Source organism: Schistocerca nitens, chromosome 3 (genome assembly GCF_023898315.1).
Source record: "Schistocerca nitens isolate TAMUIC-IGC-003100 chromosome 3, iqSchNite1.1, whole genome shotgun sequence".
Taxonomy (NCBI): domain Eukaryota; kingdom Metazoa; phylum Arthropoda; class Insecta; order Orthoptera; family Acrididae; genus Schistocerca; species Schistocerca nitens.
Window position 1 is genome coordinate 576260881 of NC_064616.1, and position 22847 is coordinate 576283727.

At 39.5% G+C, this 22847-nt stretch overlaps 1 protein-coding gene across 1 annotated transcript in view; it reads right to left on the bottom strand.

Moving 5' to 3' along the window:
- Window positions 1–22847, bottom strand: part of LOC126248487 (hydroxysteroid dehydrogenase-like protein 1) — a 123162-nt gene that overhangs the window by 81020 nt on the left and 19295 nt on the right. The window contains exon 2 of the mRNA XM_049949512.1: window positions 19402–19524. Within this exon, the coding sequence (XP_049805469.1) occupies window positions 19402–19524 (123 nt within the window). The remainder of the gene's footprint in view (window positions 1–19401; window positions 19525–22847) is intronic.

The following is a 22847-nucleotide window of genomic DNA, read 5'->3' on the forward strand; positions in this document are numbered from 1 at the left end:
GGATTTTCCAGCTCCTCAGACAAATAAGGAATTACAATCATTCTTGGGATTGGACAATTACTGCAGAAAATTCATGAAAGGGCTTGCAGGCATTACATGGTTGCTTACACAATTACAAAAAACGGGTTTAAAATTTTAGTGAGCAACAGAGTGTCAAGCAACATCTGTGAAGGTGAAAGAGACATTAACACTGAATCCAGTGTTGATCCTTCAGGATGATGAGGAGTTTGCACTGTCGTCCAACACTTCCACCCACACACTGGGTTGTGTTTTGAGTCAGTTGATACATGGTGAGGAATATTCTCTGGCTTATGCCTCAAGACAGATGAACAAGGCTGTGAGAAATTACTCCATAATGGAAAAGGAGAGGTACAAAATTCAAGTTGGGTTTCATGCAGCATTGAACTGGATTTTGGGGTTGAAAAACCCTTCGAGCAGATTCATGATGTGAGTGTTGAGAATAAGTGAGTTTGCCTTTGTGTTAGTCCACAGACCAAGCCAGAAGTGTGGAAATGTGGATGGACTGAGCAGGAAGGTTACAGTAGTATGGGCACTGGGTTATAGTCTTGCAAAGTGGCAGGCAGTGCAGTTTGTTGATGCGGACTGCAAGCTGTTTATGATGCAGCTGCAATTCATTGAGCACAACAGGCTGTCATATAGGTCAACAAGACTGAAACCACTCATAGCAATGCCTACTGAGCTACGATAAGAAGTATTGAAGGAGGTCCTCATCACATGATATCTGGGCATGGGGGTCGTAGAACATTGGACTGAAGAATGACAGAGTATTACTGGTGATGGACACAGAAAAGAAATGCAGAAAAGTACATACAAAACTGTGTGCCATGTACACAGTGAGCACACCTGAGTCATCAGCAAGTACCAATACAAAGGTTAGTTGAGGTAACCAAATCTTTTGAAATGACAGGGACGGATATCTTAGGGCAGATACCCAGTGGGAAAATATTACATTATGGCTATTACTGGTCATTCCTCACTAAACATGGCAATGACTGCCATTCCAAATCAACAAGGAACTACAGTGATACAGCCACCATAATGATCGGGATGTTAATTTACCATTTGTTGTGGCAGCATATAATTCTAAGGTGCATACCGGTGCTGAGCTTTCACCAAATGAGGTGATGTATGGGAGCAAGATGCAGCCCCCGTTTGACATAGTCACGCCAAAAATCAGTAAGAACAGAGTGTCAGTTCAGAATTTAGCAAACATACAAATGAAATTGTGGAAATGTATACAGGTGGCAAACACCTGAGTCGTGCAGCATCAAGAAGAGTTATGGAAACATGTGGGGATAATTTCCAGAGTATAGAGTAGGACAATGGGTGTTTTTATCAAGTCTGAATATCACAAGGGGTAGAGACCAAGACATATATTACATGCTACCAGAGGCAGTACCAAGTAATTGTTATGACATCACACGTAAATGTCAAGCTACAATTGCCAACTAAAGGGGCTGTAGTTCACATGGGACCCCTACAATCATTTCAAAGTGCTCCAGATTCATTACTGCAAGTTTCAGCATTGGCCATTCAGAAAAGAGTGAGGAAATATAGGGAGAATGAGTAACAAAAAGATCTTGAAACATTTATACACTGATCAGTCAGGACATTATGACCACTGATCTACTATCAATATAAACCCGTCTAGGTGACAGCAACATCACCTGGAAAGGATGTGTGTGTAGTATCAGTGAGCATTCTGTCAGTGTGTAAAGTGGGGAAGGTGTGTGATCTATCCAAGTTTGACCAAGGGTAGAATGTGATGGCCGGGAGGCTCTGCACGAGCATTTTGGAAACTGCACAACTTGTTGGGTGTTGGAAGAGTGTTGTGTGGAGTGTCTTCAACATGTGCTGAAACCACTTCCAGATGTCATGGGGTTGGATTTCCAGCCCTCATTACAGTTGTTGGACGTCATAGGCTGGGCACACTAGTAAAACAGGACAGGTGGCAAACTGTGGCGGAAATAACACCAGACTTTAATGTTGGGCAGAGTACAAGTGTGGGTGAACACACAGTGCACCAAACACTCGTAGCAACAGGCCTGTGCAGCCAATACCCATGCAAGTGCCAACATTAATACCAAAAAATCGGCAACTATGACTGAAATGGGCACATAACCATTGACAATGGAAGTTGGCACAGTGGCAGAGCATTGCACTGTCTGATGAACCCCGATACCTTCTTCATCATGCTGATGGGAGGGCACAAATCTGTTGTCTTCCAAGGGAACAGCTCCTTAACACCTGTACTGTAAGATGGAGACATGATGGTGGTGGCTCAGCTATACTCTGACGAACATTCACATGGACATCCATGGGTCCAGTTGAGCTCATACAACGCACCATGATGGCCAAGGAGTGTTGTGCATTGGTTGCAGATCACATACACCCCTTTTATGACAATCATGTTTCCCAACGATAGTGGCATTCTTCAACAAGACAATGCACCATATCATAAGACCAGAAGTGTGATGGAGTGGTTTGAGAAACACAATGGCAAGTTCAAACTGATGTGCTGGCCCTCCAACTTGCCAGATCTGAACCCAATCGAACACATCTGGGATGCGATTGAACGTGACATCACATCTCATCACTCCTCTCCCCAGAACTTCTGGCAGTTAGGTGACTTGAGTGTGCTGATGTAGTGGCAACTTCAGCAACCTATCAAAGCCTCACTGCTTCCATGCTACAATGTGTCGTCACTGTTCTCCCTGCCATAGGTGGACATACTGGCTATTAAATAGGTAGTCATAATGTTCTGGTTGATCAGTGTAAACACGATATCGTATGGGCTGAGCTCCCAGAAGTAGCAAGGAAGGATGTTTATTACTAGGAAATTTTGTTTAGCACAAATAGTGTGGAGATTATTTTGGGAGGTTGTAACATAAATTACGGTGTTATTGTGTCAAAGGTAGGGAGGACAGCATGTAATTGCTGCACAGTGTAATTTCAAAAATAGAAACTAAAGGAGGAATACACTTTGTTGCTGTAATTATTGTTGCTTGATGTCATGGTCTTTGTGTTGTATGTTCACACGGGGAACTGTGTGAGGAGACATAGTGTCCTTTGAAAGAGGGAGGGGGAATAATTACAGCTTCCTTTTCCCAGATTGCTGCATGTCAGAGGATGGGGGTCCTAAGTGTCCTAATCCTGGTGGTGCTACATCTCTTCAGTGAGGGTGAGTTAGCAGCACTGCAGGACCAGCACAGGGAAGTTCGGTGCTGGTCACTAGGCATGAGGATGCTATAGGCCTACTCACTAGTCACTGAAGGACTCTGAGGATGATGTATAACATGGGAAATGCAGAATGAGGTGCAGAGGTTAGAGGAAACCTTTTCAAAACTGCGACAGGAAGCAGAGAGGTAAGGGATGTTCGGAGAAATACGGAGGCAATACCATGGATTGTCCCCATCCTATGAGTGATTATGGGGGCAAAATTGCAGCAAGCAGTGGAAGTAGTACCATGGACTTTGCAGAAACATAGTAGAGGATGGTTGAATGTCAGTGGGAACAATAAAAACCATATTTGGAACCACAGACGACAATGATATCAGAGGAATGGAATGGCACAATAGGAAGAATAAGGGAAGTGGTAGATGATGATAGAGCAGTACTAGAATGGCACACTACAAAACTGTCGAACATGGAATGAGATGTGCTACATAACATCTGCACATTGTGAGGATTGATCATGAAGCTAATGGAGTATGCAAGGACAACAGTTGACTCAGTAAACTGGGACATACGGGTTATACAGACCCAGTTGGTTTCCTCAGATATGAGGGTAATGGTTGTAAGGCTTTTATAAGTGCTAGCCAATAGCATATGGGATGCTAGGGTGGAAGTGGCAGAATTGTGGGAAGCCATACACCATTTCATAAATGAAAGTTGAAGCCAGCACTACCATCACCAGAGCAGTACCTGGTGGGCTTACAAAATGTTCAGAGGGAGTTACCTATGGATTTAGGCATCATCTATGAGCCAAGTAAACACAATCTACCTCTGTATTACAACATTGCTACAGTACAGGACTTGATGGTCCAAGAATGACTCTATGTGCTGGTATAGTTCCTGTAGTGGCAGGGGACCACACCAAGTTTAAGTGTTTTACCATCCACCCTTACCCAATGTTTTGGGGAATTCTCGGAAAGTACATGCAGATGTAGACCAGGCTCAGGGAAGTATGCTAGTCTCAGAAGATGGGTGAAGACACACGGTAATGTCAGTGGGGGAATTCCATAACTATCAGAGGGAATGAGTGGACATATGACTGAACCAACTGATCCAATCTGGCAAGAACACATGCTACATTCAGTTGTTCTTAGGCAAGATGGACAGCCAGTGTGCACACATAACATCCTGGAGACACAACCCTATTTCCAAGTGATGGGGCTACATTGGATCTACTCCATGTACAATGCTGTAGTAGTGGAAGCAAATTGCTGCGAGCAAGGGAGACTTAGAGAGATGATGCTGTTAGATCTGCATGGCAGCAGACTGTTGATCAATAGCAGATCTTGTGACACAGTTGGTCCGACCTTCCCATCTACCAACCATTGTTACAGGGATCACCAGGATGAACGTAACACAGCCACCATTGTACTGGCTGGATGAACTGTTTGAGGTCCTCCAAGTGCAAAACCTGATCTATCTCAATAATACTCTGGGACCCGACCTCTTCCTCTCCCTGAACCTGCTCATAGCCACTGCAGGATAGATACTGTGGTAACCAACATCATATGGTCATGACAACGAGCGTAACAATATCCAGCACCTTGGTATCTCTGACCGTTTTGTGCAGCCTTCATCCACCTTAGGGGCAGAGGGCCACCCACCCATGTGACATATAGCCCCCCCCCCCCCCCCGCCATATCTGCCAAGCAAAGGATATGATTAACTGATGAACAATGTGTTACAAGAATTTCTAAGGGAGAAAGATTTTTCCAGTGTTATATTTGTCTGTTCTACATTTATTGTGATTAATGGTAGGAATATGTGCATTTGTGAAATAAGGTTATTCAATGAATAACACTGCAGTCCCCACCACCAAGTATACTGACTGGATTAATGGCACAATATTCTAAATGATATTTTGTGTATGATTAATAAGGGTTGTAAACAGTTTACAGCAGCACTGAGAAGTTGTCAGTGGTGTGAGGATTAGTATGAGTTAGTGTAACATTTGTACTGTGTGTGTAGGGGATCTATTAAACAAATGTACTGCTAAGGCTATCCAACAGAAGGAGATAGTTTGGTAACATTACCCTGTTGGTTAATGAGAAGTCAAGGAAATTTCAGGTCATGTGTACATGAATGCCAGTGAGTTTAAGTTGTGGGCTTAATACACTGTTGACAAATCTTGTAATTCGAACTAACTAGACTTAAGAAAACGTATGGTACACCATTGTAAAAATGTACTGCAGATTTACCCACAGCTGATATGCTGGGACTGGACCTAGTGGACGAGGGAAGTACCTGTAGCATCGCCATGACTTTACAGTGATACTATATGAAATAGCAGCATTGTCACAGCTGCCACAAGAAGGCCGCAGACACCAGTGGATATTGAGTGGACCAAAACACCCTTGCATCAGATGCAGCAATATTATCAGCTGGTTTTCACATCAAGGGCCGAGGACCAGGGCTCACAGTGCTAATGATACAGTAGAATGGCAGGTCGACTGCAGCAGAGGTGGACCAGTTACCACACCTTCTGGCCACCACCTTGTTTTGGCGTATGTGATTAGAAGTGGTGCCTCGGCACAACAAGTGGGCACCAAACCTGTACAAATATCCATAATTTTCAGTAGAAGTATTCACAATCTGGCAACAACTACTACGATGGGAGGTCCACACCGGATGATAGGCTGATATGATTTTGCAAGCTGCCACCACAAGTCTTGGGCTTCAACATCAAGCAGCCATGTTCTGACCCTATCTTCACTGCCACGGACTCAGCATCTTCCAGCCAGTGGGCCATCTTGAGCTCCATTCAGCCACAGCTCGACTTCTGCCTTGGAGGACAGTCATTTGTGACTGGGGTAGTGCAGACACCCATCCGCCTATACTTGTGCAGGAAAACTGACACTGTATGCCTCCACTCACAAGGGCTGGCACCACTGCTGGGATCTGTCTTCTGAAACAAGAATCACAGCAGGCTTCTGCATCTGCAGGTGTGGCAGAGCAATGTCAAGAAGGTGCATGAACCGCCACAAGCATCCCACATCAGCAGTCATGCTCCACTGCCGACATCAAGCAGACCACTGGCTGGCCACTGCATCAGCAACTGCTGAACCCACAGCTGTCAGCATATGCCAAGGAGGTGTAACTACTATGGAATGACACTACGAATTCTGTAGCTTGTTTCCTGATAAAATGTCCAACTATTAATTCTGTCTTCTTGAGCCAGCACCAGTCAGCATCCTGATGTCAACCCACTGCCTCAACTCAACTCTGCCACTGTAGAGGCCATACACTCCAGGCCCTCACACAATAATTAAAACTGCATACTAAGTCTGAGCCACTTGCCTATTCTCGCCACATTTACTAATGCAATCAGCTATAAATTTACATGTGCACCCATAAGCACTCAACAAATAGGTCTCACTCTACAGTCATTGCATGAAATACAATTAAAAGTCAGTACACTCATTAAAGTAGCTAAACAGGTACCATGGCTGGTTAATCACTGTTGGAAGGAGGGGGAAGTGGGGAGAAAAGAATGAGCTACTCACCCTGTACAAATATTAAAATTATCTGCCTAACAACTCTGGTAGAAGGTTATACACAGAAAAAAAATCTGAAACTCATACCATATCATCTCACGATCATAAAAATTGGGTGTGGACATGCTGGGAAATTGGTTACTGCCCTCTTGTCACAATGCAAAATACATTCTGTTAAAATGTGATCTACAAGATGTGTCCAGAAACTAATGCAATTATATCTTAAAAAATAATGTATTCAAAATATTGCTACAAACATTTTAAAATTCTTTTGAGTAGTCCCCTTTGGTATCTATAATTTTTTTTTCACAACTCTGCCATACACAATATGCATTTTGCCATGTTCTCACTTTTTGAAATGATTGAAGTCATTTATGTAGGGCTGTGATAAAATGGATGATCAACCCTACATTGGATGGCTATCAACCAGTAAATGTGATGAAAATGTGACACGTGGTCATGATCTTTTGACTGCCGATCATCAAATGAGGATGTAGATGATAGCAGCGATAATCAATCTTCCAAAAATCACAGTGCACGACATTATTAGTGATAATCTGAATGTGAAGATAATGTGTGCCCTGCTGCGCTCTGACTACTACAACAACAATCCAGTGGTGACTGCAAATGGACTTTTGAAACTTACGAAAATTCAACATATTATTATTATTATTATTATTATTATTACCGTTTCATACCGGCAACTAAACACATGTGTTTGAGTACAATCCTGAGAAGAATCATTAAAGTTCTGAATGGCATGCCCTAGGGACCCTCACCTCAAGAAGGCAATAATGAGCAAGCTGAAATGAAAACCATGCTAATTATCCATATTGATACCAAGAAACACGGCAAAAGTGAAAACCATGCTGATTATTCCAACTGATACCAAGGATGATAAATAGGCATCGCTAGAGGACAAATGTAAGGATTTGGAAGCATATATCACCAGCAGAAAATACATATTGCTTACAGCAAAATTGAAGAGGCCTTTGGAGAAAAGAGAAGCAGCTGATGAACATCAAGAGTTCAGTTAGAAAACTTATGCTAAGCAAAGAAGGGAAAGCTGAAAGGTGGAAGGAGTATATAGAGGTTTATACAATGGAGATGAACTTGTAGGCAATATTATAAAAATGGAAGAGGATGTAAATGAATATGAGATGGGAGGCATGATACTGTGAGAAGAATTTGACAGAGCACTGAAAGACCCAAGTTGGAACGAGGTCCCAGGAACAGACGGCATTTTGTCAGACCAACTGATAGCAAATGTCAGACCAATTGATAGCCTTGGGAGAGCGAGCCATGACAAAACTCTTCCATCTGGCAGGCAAGATATACGAGACACATTTTGAGAAGAGTGTAGTAATTCCAATTGCAAACAAAGCCAGTGCTGACAGATGTGAATATTAACCAACTTTTGGTTTATAAGTCATGATTGCAAAATACTAACACGAATTCTTTACAGAAGAATGGAAAAAGTGGAAGAAGCCAACCTCAGGGAAAATCAGTTTCGATTCTAGAGAAATGTGGGCACATGTGACGCAATATTGACCCTACAGCTTATCTTAGAAGATATGTTAAGTAAACGGAAACATATGTTAATAGCATCTGCAGACTTATAGAAAGCTTTTGACAGTACTGGCTGGAATACTCTCTTTGAAATTCTGAAGGTAGCAGGGACAAAATACAGGGCATTAAAGGATATTGACAACGTGTACAGAAACCAGATGGCACATATAACAGTCAAAGGGTGTGAAAAGGAAGCAATGATTGAGAAGGGAGTGAAACACAGTTGTAGCCTATCCCCAATGTTATTCAATCTGTACACTAAGCAAACAATAAAGGAAATCACAGAAGAACCTGGAGAAGAAATTAAAGCCCAGGGAGAAGAAATAAAAACTTCCGGGTTTGCTGATGATGATGTAATTCTGTTAGAGACAGTAAAGGACTTGGAGGAGCAGTTGAATGGAATGGATGGTGTCTTGAAAGGAGGATATAAGATGAATACCAACAAAAGAAAAACAAGAATAATGGAATGTCATCAAATTAAATCAAGTGAGGCTGAGGGAATTAGATTACGAAATGAGCCACTTAAAGTAGTGGATGAGTTTTGCTATTTGGGCAGTCAAAAAAAAAAAAAAAAAAAAAAAAAGAGAGATGGTCAAAGTAGGGAGAATATAAAACGTAGACTGGCAATGACAAGAAAAGTGTTTCTGAAGAAGAGAAATTTGTTGAGATCGAATATAGAGTTAAGTGTTAGAAAGCTTTTTCTGGAAGTATTTGTATGAAGAGTAGCCATGAATGGAGGTGAAACACGGATGATTAACGATTTAGACAAGAAGAGAAATGTGGTGCTACAGAAGAATGCTGAAGATTAGATGGGTAGATCACATAACTCATGAGGAGGTACTGAACAGAATTCAGAAGAAAATAAATCTGCAGCACAACCTGTCTAGAAGAAGGGATCAGTTGATAAGACACATTCAGGATCACCAATTTAATACTGGAGGGAAGTGTGGGGGGTAAAAATCATAGAGGGAGACCAAAAGATAAATACAGAAAGCAGATTCAGGAGGATACTGGTTGTGATAGTTATTCAAAGATGAAGATACTGGCACAGGATAGAGTAGCATGGGAAGCTGCATCAAACCAGTCTTTGGACTGAAGGCCACAACAAAAACAACCAAGGATGAAGTTTACAAAGAATTCATACCCTAATGGCAAAATGTCAACAATGGCTATTATATGGACATGTTTGAGAGATTAACAAAAGGGTTCCATGAATTCAAAAGCAGATTTCTGATACTTTTGCCACAGAGTCCCAAATTGATGAAGTAATCCCAGCCTTGTGGAGCATAGAGCCATCCTTGATAGGGACCCAAAAGTGCTACTGTCTTTGACAAAGGGAAAAAGATAACTTTAATTTCATGCTCAGTTGTGTCTAACTTATTATTGACAACAAACTTCCCAAGCATTACAGGAAGCCACAGACTCAAAATTCTCTACTTCATTTTCCTCATTCCTGAAGTTCACCTTAGAAGACCTAATCTCCTTTCTTTTCTGTTGCATAGAATACCAATTTGCTACAAAAACTCTTTATAATTTTAAAAACGTATCTGTCAGACTGCCCTCATCAGCAATGTGAAGTGCTATACGAACCAAATTTCTAAGAACACCCATCATCTGGGAAGGATAGTGGCAGCTATTTGGATATGAATACAGGTTCATATGAGTTGACTTAGGATAAACTGCGTGTCCCAAGCTGTCATTATCTTTGCAGCTGCCCTCAATTTCAATTTCCATTTTAAATTGAATATTTCCATGGATGTAATTTAGATGGTTTACAAATTCATATAATTCATCCTCACTATTGTGCCACATTAGAAAGGTACAAGTTGGCATCCATTAAAGCTCGAATTTCCTGATTTTTCCCATAATTTTCATTTTGCAAGATGTATATGGGAGGAAGTAATATGTTATATGACTTTCTGGGAATGTGTACTTTACAGACTTTTACACCATACCTCTCCATGGCCCACAATGCCCCTTTTGTAGAATCTGCAAGGAGTTTAACGAATATTATGAGACAGAAACTTGCAGTTTTGTCTTAATCTGAGAGGTATCAACAAGTAGCATAGAAAAAAGTATTTACAGGCAATAAAAAATATAAAAAGTGAAATAAAATAAAACTGATACATAAAGTTGTGTCTTTTCAACCCACTCAGTACTGGTAATTATTATTAGTGCAATATTTTATCTTCTATTTTTGTTGTGTGCATTACCATTAAGAAATTAACTGAAACACTATATCTGAACTGTAAGAATACTGCAAACAAAAATGATATTTGTATACTTCTATGCAATATTTGTATACTTCTATGACTGATGGGTACCTAATAATCCAATAAAAAAGTGATGAGGTGGACGAGTTTTTATTGGACCATGGACAAAAGTGACCGAGGTATTTACACAAAGAGGACTACGAACTATAAGTTTTGTCTACTGTTATTATGTCACTCTCGCAACTTCAAAAATGTGTCACAGACTGTGATGGCAATCAGTGAGAGAATGATAATAGTGAGTAATGAATTTTTGTCCCAATGTGTATCAAACTAATTTCAGTGTGCTAATTGGCATCAATGTCTATGGCACTTAACTATTTAAGAATAAATGTCCAATAGCTTTATTGCAGTTCTACAATTATCAGCTGTTTGTTTGAAGTTGAATGTGAATAAAGAACTAAAGTGCTGGAATTTTTTTTACCATTTGTGTGTATCAACTGAATTTTCTTTTGCCAAAATTTGACTGACTGTGACAACATCCCTTCTCTTTTTTTATGGCACATTCCATTCAACATCTTAGAGCCCTTTACCAATTGTAAATTGACTCAAAGCCAATGCAGAATTATTAGTCTTTTTCTTCCCCAATTACATCATCCAAAAATATTGTTCCTAAGAAAATAAGGTAACAAAGAATAATTTTGTGCAGTGAGTAAAGCAGTTGAAATTACACAAAATTTTGTAGATGCAACATAACTGAACAACAGTTCCACATTAAAATGATTCTGAGAATATTTTATCTCGTTTATATTGATGTTCTTTATGCATTGATTCTTAATGTGCTCACAATTGTTACATAACTGATATCAATTATCAATTTAATTTATTTACAGATGGATCTTTATCATCTTCAACAGGTGCTTCACTAGAAATCAAAATAGTATGTGCAAGGAAAATGAAATTATATTGTATATGAACTGGAAAAGACAAACAGACAAGTAAAGCGGGTTTCATATTACAAGAAATACTGTCTTAAGGAAAGTAATTAAAAAGCAAAAATAATAATAATGTCTGAAATTAATAATTCAGACTATAAACTAAATACATATGTGCAATAGTTAAAAGAGAAACTGGGGAATCAATTACCAAATGTGAAGACTTTGTTATTAAAGAAAATAATTTTTTTTAAAATAGTTACTGTCTATCTGCAAGTGCACTGTTACTGAACTTCAATAAATCAAAATAAATTCCTTCTGTACTGTACAAGGCCTGACTACACCATTTGAAATAATGCATGACACTAAATCAGTAAATGAAACATAATATTCTAAATTCTTAGTTGTTTCTACTGATAAGAACCTGAACTGGAAGTCACCTGTTATAGATATTCTGAAATATCTAAGCTCTGTCGCTTTTCCATTATGGATAATTGCACATTTTGGAGCTGAAAATGTCAAAAACTTCACTTTCTTTTCCTGTTTTCATTCAAAAGTGACTTATGGCATCACATTGTGTGAAAATTTGGCACTGAGTAAATACAGTTTGTTGCACAGATATGTGTAATAAGAATACTATGAGGTGTTCACTCTAAAACCACTTGTTGAAAGCTCTTTAAGCAGTGAGGCACACTGGCAACAGCCTCATAGTACACTTACTCCCTAATGAAGATTAAAAATTACAATTTAAAAACAATAGTAACATCCATAAACATAATAGTAGATGGAGAAATGTTTTACACTATCACTCAGCCCCAAAGGGGCACAGAAGAGTGTGAGGTATTCAGCCATACAAGTCTTTCACCATCCGCACCCCGATGTAAGGAATATGTAATATACATATGTAGGAAAAGGGGTGAGAGGGAGAAAGGGAGAAGGGGAGGGGATTGGGAGGTGGAGGGGGGTGGGGTGAGAGGGAGAGAAAGAGAAAGAGAGAGAGAGAGAGAGAGAGAGAGAGAGAGAGATTAAACATAGATAATTGTAAATCATTCTATGATGTTAAACCATGTAATAGTTAAGAAACTCACTGTGGTCTCACATCATAGTGAGAGATTTCAGTTATGATTCATGGAACATGCAAATAAGTGTGTGGGTGATGGACATTATTCTCTTGTTGATAATGACCTGACAACTCACCACTGACTCAATATTTACTAAAATGTTGGGTGAGGAAGGATTAGGTATGCACAAGTGGTGGCCAGTACATATATGCAGTTGTCAGAGGATATTATGGGTCCATAACACAATTTTAGTTGTTCTCAAGATGAAAGTAAACATCCATTACATTATACCTGCTCTGCAAAGCTTTTTGTATTGTCACTCCCTGCAGAGTCATGTTGGACCACTTGCATCATCGCTTAAAATAACTAATAAAAGTGCCCGAGTTCTATGATTCACATACAGCACCGGATGACCATGCATTCAAGGTCTTGGCCACACAGTGAGCCATCATTACAGTTTGCTACTTGGGTAATTATGATCCATTCCACATCTGATGAGATGAATGAAAACAGCTTCTTTTAATGAATCAGGAAATTCTCTCTCTCTCTCTCTCTCTCTCTCTCTCTCTCTCGTTATGTTGTGAAACTAAAGTTGGTTTTCAGTGTTTGCAGTTAGCTGCCAAAACAAGCAATAATGGATTATTTTAGTATGTGGAAAAGAGCCTTGTATCACGGGTGATAAAATGCGAACTTCCAATATAGAGAACTGGTAATTCTTAACTTTACCGCTGGTGGAACTGAAACCCTGACCACTCCTCGTGTGTGTGTGTGTGTGTGTGTGTGTGTGTGTGTGTGTGTGTGAGGGGTTCTCTTTTTTCCTTTTCCTTTTTACGTGCAGGAGAGATATATAGTTAAGTATAAAATAATGTATGTACATTAAACAATCTTTAAGAAATCATGTAAATGATCAGCATATTGCCATATTCCCCACTGATAAATCTTCTATGACTGTAAAACTGACTTATTCCATATGATTCATGGAACATGCACATAACTAAACAATTAGCTGCTTAAATGTCTCTTAGGCTGTTTATTACCTCATTAATGGATCAAATATCGCCTCTTCCTGAAATCCTATTGCTGGCCTCCAATACGAATGTTAATTTAGTTCAGTAATTAATTTGACTCAGGAACTATTGCCAAAATCTCTCCTTGTTCTCCTTAATAACCTGACAGGATGAAGTCCTCACCACCTGTGTGCTTCTCAGTAGTTAGTCTGCACTTCAAACTTCATAAAACAGGATGCCAGTGATTAATTCATTCCTTGTTGCTATTTCAATCTCAGGATATAGAAAATTGGATGTATATAATCCATTTACCCTTACTGAACATCCATTTGACGATAATGAAATATCTACAGCACATCACAACGTGATAGTAGTGCTTGTTCTGCTGCAAACTCAAGACACATAAGTTTTATGCCAGTAAAAAGCTCTCTATTATTCAACCCCTGTGGCCAGTGCTAGTTGATCCCTAGTGCATGACATGCATAAAAATATCTACAAAGGAGATGAAGTCGTAGAAGCTGTATGTTAAGTTCATTAAGAAACTCTGCGTGTGTAGCACTTTCTGAAGAAGCTTAGAGAAAAACATGGTTCAAATGGCTCTGAGAACTATGGGACTTAACATCTATGGTCATCAGTCCCCTAGAACTTAGAACTACTTAAACCTAACTAACCTAAGGACATCAAACAACACCCAGAAGCTTAGAGAGTATGTAGCAAACATTCTCAATATCTGCATGGGACAGTAACTGCTTGCATGTCAACAGAAAGAGGTGGCAGAGCAGAGCGATACCTGTCATTAACAAAGGTAGGTACTCCATAAGTAATTGCCTGCAGGCCCAGACCAGATCTGGGGGGGGGGGAGGAGGGGGAGGGGAGGGGGGGGGAGAGGGACAGAAAATTTTTGCCAGAACACTATACCATGAAGGGCCAGTTGTACAGTCCCCAGTTAGCAGCTGCGTAAGTTCTATTCTCAGAATAGTGTGGAAAATGCGTTGTATGAACACTTAATAATGCCCAACCGAAGAATAAATGCGGAATAACTGAACCGGTGATTCTGGCAGGGTTAGTGAAGTTAGCCAGAGAATAGGTTTTTGACAATGGCAGGAATAGTTACAGAATTAGTAATGACAAGATTGCTGGCTAGATCGAGGAAGAAGAAGAAACAAGAACCTCACACAAATTACATGGAAGAATATGACAATTCCAAAGTTATACAAAAATTTTGTACAACAACAACAACAACAACAACAACTACTACTACTACTACTACTACTACTACTACTACTTTTCAATCTCATGCTTGAGAAACTGGAGCATATGATTGAAATGTGAAACTATTTCGAACATAAAACTTTTTGCTTGTAGTAGGCTCAATAGGCATTTGATATTGGTATTTCAATCATTATATTCTGTCACATTATTTATGTAAATAAGGTAGATAAAAATGACCATTTGTGACAGAACAGTCTCACTTATTTGGCATGTGTTACAACTGCTGCAATATTAGCAAGGCCTATTTTGTTTTATGTAGCAGATAGTGACAAAGTAAACGTCATCAAATTCAGAAACCACACCAGTCTTGGGTACTATTCATATTAACAGTTTTTCTAGTATTAAACAATGACATTTTGATTTTTCATGTAGCAAAACATTTGATGAACTTTGATGAGGTAATAGATTCTTTCACTGAAAGAAAAGTGCACCATGTAAAGCTGTAGCAAGATAAGAGAGAAAAAAATGCTGGGACCTAAGGATTGAAGAAACTTGTACTGTCTTGCTTGTCTCAGCTTTATTGCTTTTATGTTTCCTAATTTTAATTTTATGTCACACAAAAGAGAAAGTTATTAGCTAATAGGCAATAAAGGGTGAAAATTTTCTGAGGTGCTCCCAGTCACAAATAATCCACCCAGTATTATTTGTAAGTTTCTTTTAAGAACGGTACGATGTCAAACTGGCCAACTGGGAGCAGGAGAGGTACCACAGGACATTTTAATTTTCACTGTCCTGATTATGAGTTTGATGGCTTCCATTACAAAATATACACACTTGAATTCCACAGAGTGAAATACAGTGATGTGCGATAGAAGAATGCTGTGTGAAGAGGCGTGGCACTGCACTCTGGCACACTTAAAACCAAATAACATGTATTAGATATCAAACTCTTCAGAAAGTTGTGCACTACAAAATGAACATATTTTTGAAAAATCAATTTTTTAATTTTTGACGACCTATCATCCTACCTCAAATGCTCAAGGGAGGGAGGGGGGAAGGGATCACTATCAAGTTTTAGCCCCAGATCAGAACTATCATAGATCCGGGCCTGAGTGCCTATGCACTCTAGTCCTCCTTCCTGTAAAAATGAGTCCTTACTGCAGGTGTGTATTATGTACTAAAGATCTCAGTTCCTACTTACATATGTGAAACGCACTACGTTCCTCTGCAAAATGGAGCCACCTTACCAGTAAAATCTTTCCAGTGCTGTGATGGTCAGGCTGCTGCTCATGGGAGTAGCTTGTTGTCATTGGCAGATAACAGTAATACAAAATAAGTGCTTGGCTCTTCTCTATAGTTTCCACTATGCAGCCAATGCAGCATCTTTTTATAGCCTCAAAGTGTCTTTTTGTTGCCAGAGCTTAATCTGGTGTTTTCCTTGCAGTAATGCATTGTAATCCTTTACTAATATAAAATGCGATTTTTCTTGAGCAATACCTCCTGCATTCACAATGTAGAACATTAAGTCAAGATCCCTTTACTGTGAAATGAACAATTTTCCACTGACTTAGTAATGGTCATCAAAACACATGCAAGCTTAGGGCAACAGAAGATTGACAGAGCAGACCAGTCTTCTGTTTGGACGTCACAGGTTCATATACCCTAATCTGTACCGAGCTACTGCTGGTTTAGCTTCCTAATGTGCACACATTTAACAACATCCAAGATAAATGGTCCAGTGACATTAATGTGAGCACTGCCTATGTTCAATGTCAATATGTAATAACCACTCACACACTACAGGTGGAAACACTAGCAGTGGAGGGTATATCACGCTTGTTGGATGACATGGAAAATAGTGCAGTCATTGTCGTAATGTGGAAATGGAGCAATTTATATGACATCCAAAAGGGCACAATCATTGGCTTTTGGACCAAGAGTGGAAGCATTTCTGAAACAGTTAAGTTTGTAAACTCCTCACATGCTGTCATGGTTAAGGTATACCATGCATTGCAAAATGGCACTATCCAAACCTGGCACCAACACATCTGTGGTGCACCATGGGCTGTAGATTACAGGAGTGAATGACGGCTGTGGATATGTGTATGAGTGAATACATGTGCAACCTTGAACAACTGAACAGCCAGATGAACCAAGGGGCTACCAACAGTGTCTCTTCAACAACTGTTCAGCGAACGTTGCTGTGGATGGGCCTCCACAGCATGCACCCAGTATATGCAACCATGCTGACTGCTGTTCATTGGCAACAAAGGCTGGAATTTCCATGACAATATTGTAACAGCATGTCCACTGAGTGGCGGCAGATGGCCTTTTCATATGAATCATGTTTCATGCATCTACAACATGAAACTTTCAAAAGCAAACACCCTGCAACAATTACCGGATGAGATCCGGTCGAAGGAGGGAGCGCTATGGTCTGGGAATGTCTTTGTGGCATTCTCTGGGTGATCTCATCATTCAGGAAGGCACGATGGATCAACACAAGTATGTGCCTATCCTCAAGGACCATGTCCACCCCTAAACGTAGTTTGTTTTTCCTCGGCACAATGGCATCTGCCAGCAGAACCATGCAATGTATGTGTGAGTTTACTGTACTCTCCAGGCCACCAGATTCCCAGATTTAAACCCAATTGAGAATCTGTGGGACCACCTCAATCAGGCTGTTCGCACAATGGGTCCTCAACTGAGAAACTTAGCGCAGCTGGCCACAGCACTGAAAATGACATGGCTCCACATCCCTGTTGGTATCTCCCAGAACCTCACTGACTCTCTTCCCAATCTTCTCACAGTGATCTGTGTTGCAAAAGGTGGTTACTCAGGCTTCTAACAGGTGGTCACAGTAATATGACTGGACAGTGTACTTGAATAGAATTCAGAATGTCACAGACATGAAAAACATTTTCAATGGATTTGCTGTGCAATCTGAAGCATAAACATCACTCACAACACTACCCATGCTTTCCTATGCTTACTGCACCCATTGACATTTTCTGTGCAATTTTTTTTCCCAATTTGACTCAGAACTTCACAGAAATCCATCGTCCTACACGTCTCCATTTTTTTCCATTTACAAAATTTCCATAGCCATGAAATACAATGCCTCAGAACTGACTGTATAATGGAAACAAGCAGCTGAATGTCCTACAGAAAACTGAGAAGAATGAACCAAAAAGTTAAGTGATCTGTTGACCAGATTACTGACTTACTATTTATGACAAGAGAAATAGCAGGGGTGAGAAATAATGACAAAACAAGCTATACATTAAAGTTTGACTTGTGATTTTATAAAGAGAAGAGTCCATGAATTAAATTTAAAATGGAGCCCTTCATAGCTCAGATGCTCAAATCACAAAACAGGGCAGTAGAAAAAAATAGAAATATGTTTAGCAGCCTATGATAATACTGCTTTTGGCAGAAATATAGAACATAATAGATTTAAACTACTGAATAAGATTTAAAACTTCTTGACAGATTAAAACTGTGTGCCAGACCAGGACTTGAGCCTGGCATCTTTATTTGGATAGGAGTTGCCCACAAAAGGCGAGGGTCCCACATTTGAATCCCAGCTTAATACACAGTTTTAATTCATCAGGATATTTCAAGTTAGTGCACACTCTGCTGCAGAATGAAAATTCATTATGAATAAGGTTTTTCCTTATTGTCAGCAATGGAAGTGAACTGCCAGGAGCACTGTCTTGTCCATTACTAATCTACAAATGATTAGAACTGCAAGAAACAAAAAATTAGCTATTGACATTTATACAGAAATACCTCTGAATGTTAAGTGTTGAAGCAGGTGGGTATCCAGAATTGGAGGAGGAGGAGGAGGAGGAGGAGGAGGAGGATGAGATTAATGTTTAACATGCCATTGCCAGTGAGGTCATTAAAGACAGAGCACAAGCTCAGATTAGGGGAAGATGGAGGAGGAAATTGGCTGTGCCCTTTCAAAGTAACCATGCCAGAATTTGCCTTAAGCAATTTAGGGAAATCACAGAAAACCTAAATCTGGATGACCAGATGTCATCCTTCGGAAAGCGAGTTGAGTGTGCTAACCACTCCACTACCTCACTCGGTTCCAGAACTGGAGGAATATAAGTAACCAATCATATGGGACCCCTGCAAGTGCTATTCTTTAATCTTCTTTACAAAGATATATCAAAGTCATGAACTCATAAACAGTGATTTGAAATCATAAAAAGGATATGAAAAAGAGATAATACATTTTAATTAAATTTATGATTTGCCCTAGTTAATAAGTAATGGGAGCAAACACCCATTTCCCTGGATATAAAGCATCCATATGAATGAGAACATTGACTGTCAGCATGTGGCCGCATGCATTCAGTTTGATTTAAATACGTATAGACTTAGATAGGCAGTGCCCAAGCAGAATACAAAATAACCAGTGATACCTATCAGCATGAGATGGAAAATCTCTCAAACAGAAAATTTAAGAAAAGATGTGAAACACACATAATGCTGGGAGAAATTTCTTTACACTTCAAACAGCCAAAAAAATGTGTGTTTTATATAACAAACGAAAATGTTCCCTGTGTCAAATAAAGTTGAATAATGTGCAATTTGCACAATTTATACAGTTCACTCCTAATGACAACCAAATACTTCATAACACTCACCTATTTCTTCTGAAACATTTTGCAGTTTACTTGCAGTACGGCTTATAAGAACAATGTTCATTCCACGTTTTGCCAATTCAACTGCATAAGCACGCCCAATGCCATCACTAGCACCAGTAACCACTGAAAATATATAAAAAAAAAGAGTGTACATGGTGCAACATAACACACAGCTTCTATTAAAATTTACAAGATCATCAAACTCCACAGAAATAACAATTAAAGATATGACATAGTTGACTAGTGCATTAAAGTCATGAGTAAACATAGATGTACATGTATTACACTATCTGCCTAACTGATGAAACTGGTGTATTCTCTGATGAGCAGAGTATATTCTGCTGGTGCCCATTCCATATCTACATCTATACTCCACAAGACACCTTACAGCATGTGGTGGAAGGTACTTTGTGCGCCAGTGCCACTTCCCCTTTTCCTGTTCCAGTTGCAAACAGCTCACAGACGATTGCCAGTAAGCCTCCACATGGACTCAAATCTCTCTAATTTTATCTTCATGGTCTTTTCGTGAGATACATGTACAAGGAAGCAATATATTGGCTGACTCTTCAAGGAATCTATGCTCTCAGAACTTTAACAGTACACAACACCATGATGCAGAAGATCTATCTTGCAGCGACTGTCACTGGATTTTTCTGAGCATCTTTGTGATGCTTTTACACTTACTAAATGAACCTGTAACACAATATGCTGCTCTTCTTTGTATCTTCTCTATTTCCTCTATCAGTCCTAGCACTAATTTTTTTGCAAGGAAACATATTGCAGTATAGTGCTAGTTGTTGTTTCATGCTGTCATCTTCCCTGAGAAACATATTTACTGGTTCAAGTTTCATGATGAGGAAGAGTGCCTCTTGCACATTCTAGTCCTGCAATTATAATAATCACCACAATAATGTTTGCTAGTTTTATTACAACCTTTTTTCATATCTTGCTACACCTTCCAAGGCAATTGTGATAGGTATGCCCATACCAGACCACTGGTAGTAAAGGAAATTGAGCAATATCAAAGAAGAGACTAATGAAAATGTGTAATTAATACGGTTTTTTTCCTTTGGAATTAACACTGATTATCAATGTGTTTGTTTGAGTAATTTACATTCAGCTGAGCTGTTGTACATACAACAGCAAAACTCGCAACACTTGAAGACGACTAGCTTGGTCATTGAAATATTGTGCATAAAATAGGAACAGCAGCTCGGCTGAACATTCAGAAGTTCTCCATTAATCAGTCACATGCCAAAAACTGAAATATGTTTTTTTCAATGTAAAGCTCCTGTCTCCATTGCTGGTGAATCTTCAGGATTGTTGTGGCCATAGTACTTGAAACTTTTTTGTTCATGATGTTTCATCCAGAGATGTGTTGGACATCTCTGAAGTGGACCAGTTCCTCTGAGTTGTGCCAACTGATGGCTTGGATGTTGGAGAGTGACATACATACTGTGAAAATAGGGTGCAGTAGTTTACAGATGGTCAGCAGAGAATATCCTTGTCAGACATGAAACTCAATTGTACAACTGTCGTTGGACAAAAATAAAAACTTATCTGTCTATTCTGTACAGAAGTGGTTCCCAACCTTCCTGAGGCCATTCGCTCGCAAACAAGATCACACAAAAACTAATACCCCAACAGAGTATATTACCTAATGTAGTTTAGACTGAAAAAAAAAACTGTTTAAAGAATCCCATTTATAAAATTACTGGAAGATACATGCTATTTCATTAACGTTCAACAAATACAATTCTCATGTCTTTGTAGGTGTTATATCAAAACAATAAACAATGAAATTCAAGGATAGTTGATACTGCTAATTTCAAACAATGTTGTTAATGACGCAGAAACACTTCAAGAAAGAATATCATATGATCGTGCAATATACATTACATGCAGAGAGAGAGGTACACAGATTCCTACCTGGGGGACTGGGGGTTGGGGGGGAAGGCAAGGGATGAAGGCAGTAGCTATAAAATGCCTTTGGGAGTGGCAACCCCATTGTAATAATAGTCTACACTTACTTACTTGTCATTTCTCCACAGAATTTGAGAACTACCATACTTGTCCCAACCTGGCATTGGCCAGATATGAGAGTGAATGTGTGAGTGTGTGTGTTAGAGAGAGAGAGAGAGAGAGAGAGAGAGAGAGAGAGAGAGAGAGAGAGAGAGTTATTGGAAAAAAGAGCCATATTTCAGAAAAATTCCTGACAAAAATCATCCTTTTGTACGTTTCATTTAACAGAGTATCACCAAGTTTATACCAAAAAATCATCTGTACTATGAACTATGTGAAGGTTGGAATCATATTTGTCGAGTTATAGGATATTGTGCTTCACACAGCATTGCTGGCATTCAAAAGGTAGTTGTGATGTCTACATAAGAAAACCTGTCATATCTAATAGAACTACGAGGTTTTCAAGTGTGGGGCGAAACATGGTAAATCCACACTGGAATTTACTAAGTAGCTTTCTGTATTCTAAAGCTATCCAACACTGGTACAAGGATGATTTTCCAGATGCCACAACATGCAGTGCTGGTATTAACTTTGACAGAGGCAGTTTAAAAAGCATCGGACAAAGCATTATCTAGCTGCCATCCGGCGAAAGGACAACTTTATTCCTTTTTTTTTCCAGGTCTTCAGTCTTCTGACTGGTTTGATGCAGCCCGCCACAAATTCCTCTCCTGTGCAAACCTCTTCATCTCAGAGTAACACTTGCAACCTACATCCTGTATTATGTGCTGGACGTATTCCAATCTCTGTCTTCCTCTACAGTTTTTGTCTTCTACAGCTCCCTCTAGTACCATGGAAGTCATTCCCTCATGTCTTAACAGATGTCCTACTGTCCTGTCCCTTCTTATCAGTGTTTTCCACATATTCCTTTCCTCTTCGATTCTGTGCAGAACCTCCTCATTCCTTACCTTATCAGTCCTAATTTTCAACATTCGTCTGTAGCACCACATCTCAAATGCTTCGATTCTCTTCTGTTCCAGTTTTCCCACAATCCATGTTTCACTACCATACAATGCTGAACTCCAGATGTACACTCTCAGAAATTTCTTCCTCAAATTAAGGCTGATATTTGATATTAGTAGACTTCTCTTGGCCAGGAATGCCCTTTTTGCCATTGCTATTCTGCTTTACTCGTTATTTTATTGACTAGGTAGCAGAATTCCTTAACTTCATCTACTTTATGGCCATCGAGCATGGTATTAAGTTTCACGCTTTTCTCATTTCTACTATTTCCCATTAACTTCATCTTTCTTCGATTTACTCTCAATCCATACTCTGTACTCATTAGACTGTTCATTCCATTCAGCATATCATGTAATTCTTCTTCCCGTTCACTCAAGATAGCAATGTCATCAGCGAATCATATCATTGATATCCTTTCACCTTGAGTTTTAATTCCATTCCTGAACCTTTATTTTATTTCCATC